The 7,480-nt window shown below is 49.4% G+C and overlaps 1 protein-coding gene across 1 annotated transcript; it reads right to left on the minus strand.

Moving 5' to 3' along the window:
* Positions 1-1,267: 1,267 nt before the first annotated feature.
* On the minus strand, positions 1,268-6,194 carry LOC127343077 (cinnamoyl-CoA reductase-like SNL6). Its single transcript, XM_051369154.2, has 5 exons — positions 5,688-6,194; positions 3,888-4,063; positions 2,293-2,493; positions 2,042-2,195; positions 1,268-1,962 (listed from the first exon to the last, which is right to left on the minus strand). Exons 1-5 carry the CDS (start codon positions 5,947-5,949, stop codon positions 1,643-1,645), a joined length of 1,113 nt encoding a protein of 370 aa, XP_051225114.1. The 5' UTR covers positions 5,950-6,194; the 3' UTR covers positions 1,268-1,642.
* Positions 6,195-7,480: the final 1,286 nt, after the last annotated feature.

A 7,480-nucleotide genomic window follows, 5' to 3' on the forward strand; every position in this document is an offset into this window, starting at 1 on the left:
CTGGGTGGCGGCATCTTAATAGACTAGCAAATGGATAGCTTTTCTATAGGTCGTGTTTTCTTATGGTTGATACTAGTATCGACTTTACCTTTTCCTTGATTGTAATGGTTAAATTGTGTTGAACTCGTACTTTTGGTTAATAAGGGCGATGTTCCCTTATAGAAAAAAATGCACTTACCCCTCAAATAGTCGGCAACAGTTTTAACAGTACAACAACAATTCCCATTTCAAAACTATATTTACAACAAATCACCAATATATTTACAATAAATAATTAACAACAAAAAAACCGTATCCACATCCCCACACTACCTTGGCCATTTCCTCTCCTCTAATATCTCATGCCCCGGCGGCAGCTCCGTCGTTGACAACACTCACCGAGGGTCGCTCGCCGGGGGGGGGGGGGGGAGCAGGGGCCGCTCGCCGAGAGGAGCAGGGGCCGCTCGCAGGGGACAAGCAGAGGCGGTATGCTCACCGGGCGGCGCACTCGCCGGGGGAGGAACAGGGGCCGCTCGCCGGGGAGAAGCAGAGGCGGTATGCTCACCGGGCGACGCACTCGCCGGGGGAGGAACATGGGCTCCCGGGGGAGGAGAAGGGCGTGAGGCTCGCCGGGGGGAGCAGGGGCCGCTCGCCGGGAGGAGCAGGGGGCGCTCGCCGGGGAGGAGTAGGCGCGGTTCTCGGAGGGAGGGAGCAGGGCGAGCGCCTCGCCATGGAGATCGGTAGGGTAGAGCTCGCTGCGGGGAGCACAGGCCGCGGCCGCTCCATAAGAAGGTCATAGAGACCGAGGGAGCAGAGGGATTGCGTGGTCACCGTGAAGATAAGGTGGTGGGACCTAGCAACGGCCGATAATCAGCGCGCATCGGGCGACAGATCTCAAGCGTTTTCCATAACCCTACGCATACGGAACTTACCATGCGCTGAGGTAGAGCCACCCAGTTGGTGCTCGTTTTTTTCCTTCCTCCAAATCTGGGCCATGATAAAATTCTATTGTACCACGGCTGCTTGTCCGTAAGACTTTTTTTTGTAAAAGAACATTCCGTACATGTAGCATTATTCTTGTATTATATTATTCCTTAGAATTTCCAAGCACAAATTTCAGCTATTAAAGAACTATTTTCCATCCAATTCCAAATAAATAGTTTTAAATTTTTTTGAACCGCCCAGCATGGTTGAGCTTCATGTGATTTTACAAAATTTGCATAACTCAGTGAACTCGCACAAATTTTTGATAGGGGTATGATCTTTGTACCATTTCGAGGATTTGGCATGCCTTCTAACTTTTCGCGTATCACTTTTTATAAATTTCCATAGCAACATACGTGGTATCATCTAGTAACCTACTGGATTGCACTACCACTATCCAAACATGGCACATGCGCTCACTAAGCTCACCGCTCCTGCCCATTCTAAAGGACGATAACAGCACTATACTGCATTTCTGCTTCCCATCCCTTCCATTCAAGCAGCAGTGGCACAAACCCTTTTTTTTAAAAAAAAAAGCAGCATTGGCCACTCAGGGCAGTCCGTTCTTCATCCTTAGTTCCTAGCTTGGGCAGTAACGGGCACTGATTATAGACGGTAGTACCTTCCTCCGATCCCAATGAACTGCCTTCAATCCTCCATCAGCCAGCCTTGCTGCAACCTACTCGAACCTCACAGGGTAATAGTCCTCGTACGTGCACCTCCTCCTGGACGACATGAGTCTCCCCAACTTCCGATTGCAGAGCTCGAACCTCGCCGGCCGGTCGTCGACGCTCTGCGTGGGTGCTGCTCTGCTCGGCATCCCCAGCTGCCGCTCTAGCTCGGCGAACTCCTCGGCTCTCCGGATCACGCGGTCGTAGCAGATATACCGCCCGCCGGCCGCGTTGCCACCCATCGCCTCGTACGCCCGGAGGTGGGCCTCGGCGACGGTCTCGACGTTCGCCGTCGCTACGACGCCTTCGGCCAGCATTGCACGACAACCTGCAGACGATGCATGTACGTCAGTGAGCTGAGATTCTCAGGTTGTTCAGTCCTCCCACCGATTCATTCAGGTCTCGACCTTTGAGGTATGCGATGGATGCGGTAGAGTTGCGTCGGCGGAATCCCGGTCCGGTGACCAGCGCGGGGCAGACGGTGACGAGCTTGAGGTCTCTTCCTCGGGCTGCCCTCCAGGCCGCCTTCTCAGCTGCCGTCTTGCCAAGCGCGAACCACAACTGAAAAAAGGATTCATACCGCATCATTACAATGCCATATTTTTCCTCAAGTTCACATCCATATTCACGGGGTTCCATATGTGAACTGATCACCGACCTTATTGTCGCGGCAGAAGGTCTCGTCGCTCCAGGAGTTCTCGTCGATGATGCTAGGACCTCGCCTGTCATGAGGGTAGCTTTGCCGCCAGACGCATGCTAGCAAGGACGAGGTGAAGACGCACTTCCTGACGGACTCCGTCCTAACGCACGCTTCGATCACCCGCTCTGCCGCTTGGGCTTCCAAGGTCGCCATGTGTTTCTGTTAGGAGCAAGAACGAACATGGAAAAGTTAAGTTCATATTGTCTTTTCTCACAATTTGTGTTTTCAGTCATATGCATGCGTGGCAAATCTGATCTTGTTCCACGGGCAAGTGAATTAGTGTCTCTGAAAAACGTACGGTATATTGTGCAACCTCTTCTTCAAGGACAAAGATAGGTGAAGACCAGACTAAACTGATAGCACGTTCCTAGACTACAACCACCAGTCGCAACTGAACTGAAGCACGTGTGTGTACTGTCTTACCATTTCAAAATGTCAACTCTACGACATGTCTTGAATAAGGTGTACTTTTCAGTTTTCAGAAGAAGTGTTACTAACTTTTTGTGCCTAGTGCGTCACCTATCCTTTCTTGTCTGCAGCTAACAAGACAGGTGCTCCTAAATGAAATTCATTCAAAACGTCAACTCTTCGATTTTTTTAATGTCAAAAAATGGAAAAAGATCCGAAGGTACACCACGCTGGCCGTCGATTCTATGATGGATTATGGCCACGTATCGCTATCAAAGTGTGCAAGAATGGAACACCTCTGCGATGCGCATGTTGCCATGTCTCCAACAGAACCTCACAAGATAGCGGAACTAGTGTAGGTATAATGGGCTTAAACTTTTTTGTTCTCCAGACCTAATCTTCGTTGTGTGGGCATTAGTACCGAAAACGACCAATCTATGCTGCCCTCGATTGTTTCACAAAAGGTTTGATTTGGTGACCTCGTTGTTCATTGGATCATGTTAATTTGTTACTCCCTACAGTCCATAATAAGTGCTCAGGGTTTTAGTTTTTGGAGTATTATGAATTGGAGGAGGTACTTATTGATGTAACCAAGCTGTACGGTTCTAGTTATACTCCAATCAATCTTTCTTCCAACCTCCACCAACCATTCAATAAGATCGGAATATATTGATGTTTAGCTACATACTTGGGCCTTGAGTTAGATACACCATACATTATTGTAGAATTCCATCCACTACAACGTCTTGCTTACTTGGTCTCTACCTTGAACCTTTTTATAATAAATGGTTGTGTGCATCGTCATGATGCAGAAGCCGGAGTATACCCCCATTTCGGAAAAAAAAAACCTTGAATTTTTTTCTTCCCATCTATTCAACTAATAGTAGTATTTAGTCGCGCTTATTTAGCAACTCCTTGACTGTTCCGAACTTCCCGGTCCAGCAACTACAATTCCGCACTTGTTTTACCCACGGTGTGTTCACATGTGCAAGTGCAAGAATGTGGCACACATGTTTGTTGTCTTTCATTTGCATAAGAAACTACAAAAATAAAAGAAAACACACAATCTTGCCCTTGCCTACTTTCTATTTTTATCATTAAAAAAAGCTTTCTACTTTATTAAGGTAGTAGCAGTGGTTACTCACCGTGTAGCCGGACATGCCCCCCGGGTCCACGAAAGCCGAGGTGTGGAACACGCCAGCGCAGCCGTCGAATGCCCGGTGCAAGCTCTCGGGTTCCATCACGTTCGCCATCACCGTCCACACCCCGTCACTGCCGTCCTCGCCGAACATCTCCATCTCCCTCAGCTTGTCGAGGTCCTCTGCCAACATAATAGAACCACATATATACAATTCAAATCCATGATCGCCAAATGTAATGTTTCTTTGCGTTCAGTTCATGATCGTCGGGTGGATATAATATAATTATGATTACAATTTCTTAGTGAAATGACATGGACAATTAGATGTCTAAAAGAATGAGAGATGATGTGGATAGCTTGCATGTTCAAATAAACTAATATTAGAGGGGCCCTAACATTAACTAATGTTAGTGGGTTTTTTCTTCAACAGTAACGCTACACAACCATTTGCTTAGCCAGTCGGAAGACAGATGAAACCTCTGCAGCTTTGTTCAACTATTCTAAGCAGAGTTGACCAATTAGCTAGTATCTCGTTGTTAGAATGGGTGGTGGCATTGGAACACAAGGATTGTCAGTGATGATTTTTGTTGTAGTTGTGACTTGTGACCAAGCAATTCCCATCGTAACGTCAAAAACAAATACGGAGTAGCTAGCCGTGGAAAATACAGCACGGTATGGTTTGTGTGTCTAAGTTCTGCTTTGTAGACCTGTTACTCACCAACCGGACGAATCAGACGATAGGCTTGGAACAAGAATATGGATCGGCTCATAGCTTGCAAGAAACCGATGGACCGGTGGAAGGTGCCAAGCGCAAATCAGGGGAATTTTCGCGGGAAACGCCGTATGCATGGCCCGGTCCAAAGACGGCGAAATTATCAAATCGAACACAGCATGCCCAAAGCTAACACCGGCGGAGCAGCTGATAAACATGTGTGGTTTCATACGTCTTATTTAGTGGCCATACGTTATATTATCTTCTATTCTGCGTCTCTTTCAGCCTGGAGGTAAGTTAATTCGACTTGTTGCTGTCTAGCCATGTGGAATCTCCCGGGGTGGAAAAGAAAGGCTGAAAGCTACAAATTAACGTCATGGCTAACCTTCCTATATGCTTCCTAACAACCATCGTGCAAATTGCAAAGAAATCCTAGACAACGTCGATTTGACTTGCAACTGGTCATTCCGGAGGTAAACGAAATGAGGTGGAAGTCGTCGAAGATCATGAGATGAAAAGCTGGAAGACCAAACCCAGTGCACCGGTAGGTGGCACGGTTGCCATCCCCAATTAATAAACTATTGTACGCAAACAGAGACTCGGAGATGTACCCTCTGAGAACGTTTAAAATGGTAAAATTGGCCAAATTGGTTGTAAGCTAAATTAGAATGTGAATAGGGGAAAAACCAGCCAGACAAAGACAAAAGAGGACATATATATAGTTTCCACGTATACTAGGACAGGACATAGATGCCTACTACTCCAACTAGCCATAATTCTTTTACGGTGGTTACAGTCCCCAAACGCTAAAAAATGCGATGAAGGGTAGATGCACCAGATTGTTGTACAATGAGTGAGATGGAAGCAAGAATGGGGATTCTAACTCACATTTCGCATGTAAAATATGGCAGCTCTGAAGCACGCAGCCCGGGTGTGGACTGAAAACGACGTGAATCGTTCAACTCAGCCAAGGAACCCGACTGGACCGCTTATGCCAGAGTCCGAAAAACCAAAACAACCAAGAGAAAGCAGGTAGCAATGGCCGGTCCGGGTCAGCCGGGAAGGCCGCCCAGGGATGAGTGAGGGACGGACCTTGTGTCTCGAGGGCGAGGCGCACGGTGTAGCCGTGGCGGAGGAGGCGGTCGACGACGGCGAAGCCGACGAACGATATGCCGCCGGTCACGCACACGGTGCGCGCGCCCGCGTCGCCCTCCTGGCCGCTGGCCGCGCGCTTGACGGCGCCCGGGTCGCCGGCGGAGGGCTGCCACCCGGCCGCGCCGCCCCCGTGGAGCAGCGCGGCGCGCATCTCCTCCACCTCGGCCTGCATGCTGTGCGTGCTCCGCAGGACGCCCATGCCGCCGGCCGGCGCCGGACCACCGTCTATGCTGGAGCGGGTGCTCGTGCGCGGCGGAGAGCTCTGGATGCCGGGTGTCTGGTATGCAATTGTCGCCTGTGGCTGTGGGGGTGGCTGCGCTCTGCGAGGCGTGCGTAGTTATAGGAGAGAAAGGCGGTCGCGCGAAGCAGCTCGGTACTTGTCTCAGGCGGTCTGGTCGATGCTCTCTGCTCGCGAGCTCGTGGACTTGTACAAGTTTGAGACTGGAACTGGATTTTTTTTAGTACTTTGCTGTTTGCAACTCGGCATGGCCGACAGCGCGTGGTGTCGCGGCGCCTTGAGGTAGTTGGTTTGAGTGGCTGGGATCGCCTGCCATTTCGACCCGGCGGTCAAGATTCCTCTAGTAATGGGGGATTTGGCTACAATAAATGGATGGTGTCACCTGTGCGATCGGCATCTGACCCTGCCGCGTCTCCCTCCGATGTACAATAAATGTACTGTAATACTTCTCGAAATAGGCTTTTGTCCTAATTTATAAATAAAACCACAATAGTCAAATTAATACGAAATGACACGGGAACCCTCTTACAAAACAGATTCAGGTAAACAAATAAAGAAGGACAAGGAAAACAAAGGTTTGCCACGGAATACACCGAAATGAGGCCGAGGTGAACCGGAGCTCCACAACGGCGCCTTCAAGAGGGTAATGACACAACGCGTTACCGTCTTCGAGACCAAGACCGTTCACTCGGAGCCGTATGTGGAGAAGTTAACCACAATGACGCCCCAAGAGGGTTACGGGGAACCCGCAGGCATCGTCGTCGTTGGGGTCGGAACACCGAGCTTTCGTCCCGAAAAACCTTCACGCCATGATTGGTATCTTAGACCGCCCACTGTCCTCGAGTTAGGCATCCCGAGCATGATCTGTGAGTTGCCTTTGTCAAAGCCAGGATCCCCCACCACTCACTCCTCACCATCCACACGACCAAAAGAGCAAAGGCATTACCAACCATTGTCATGTTGCTCAGAAGCAGTCCCAAACCATGCCACATCGAGATCTGGTGGGGGGTGCCGCCCTCGCAACCTACCGCAGCACGATATTTCTAGTTGTGCGGCTTCAGGAGGGAGTAACGCGAAGCTTCGCTGTTTGTTGCCATCATGGGACATGTTGGCTTTTATTTCGGTGGAAATGACGGTGGCGATAATGTCGTAGCGGCTGAGGTCTAGGCAGACTGCTAGTCTTCGAGGCGATGAGGACTTTTCTTATTGTTTCTTGACATGCAACAGTGGCATCGGAAAGAGGCAACAACAACAGAGGAGGATTACATAGTCTTATCTTTTAGGGTGAAAATTTAAGGTCTGGCCTTAATTGGTTGTGCCTGGAAATGACATAGTTGAAGGCATGAGGTTCGAACTTTCTCCAGGATGAAAACATAAGATCTATGATCGGGCGGCGACGGTGCTTGTGCACTGTTTCCTTCTTTGAGGCCTCGCTTTTGGAGAACTTGACGTCAGGTGTTGTATTGGTAGTGGTTTGTGTTGCAGCTACAAG

Source organism: Lolium perenne, chromosome 3 (assembly GCF_019359855.2).
Source record: "Lolium perenne isolate Kyuss_39 chromosome 3, Kyuss_2.0, whole genome shotgun sequence".
Classification (NCBI taxonomy): domain Eukaryota; kingdom Viridiplantae; phylum Streptophyta; class Magnoliopsida; order Poales; family Poaceae; genus Lolium; species Lolium perenne.

What these genes read in the sequence shown, in the direction of transcription:
- LOC127343077 (XM_051369154.2), bottom strand. Translation starts at nt 5,949, where the DNA reads ATGGGCGTCCTGCGGAGCACGCACAGCATGCAGGCCGAGGTGGAGGAG. An exon ending in GGGGCATGTCCGGCTACACG is followed by an intron (nt 2,494 to 3,887) that starts GTGAGTAACCAC and finishes TGCTCCTAACAG; the next exon opens with AAACACATGGCGACCTTGGA. An exon ending in CCTTCTGCCGCGACAATAAG is followed by an intron (nt 2,196 to 2,292) that starts GTCGGTGATCAG and finishes TCCTTTTTTCAG; the next exon opens with TTGTGGTTCGCGCTTGGCAA.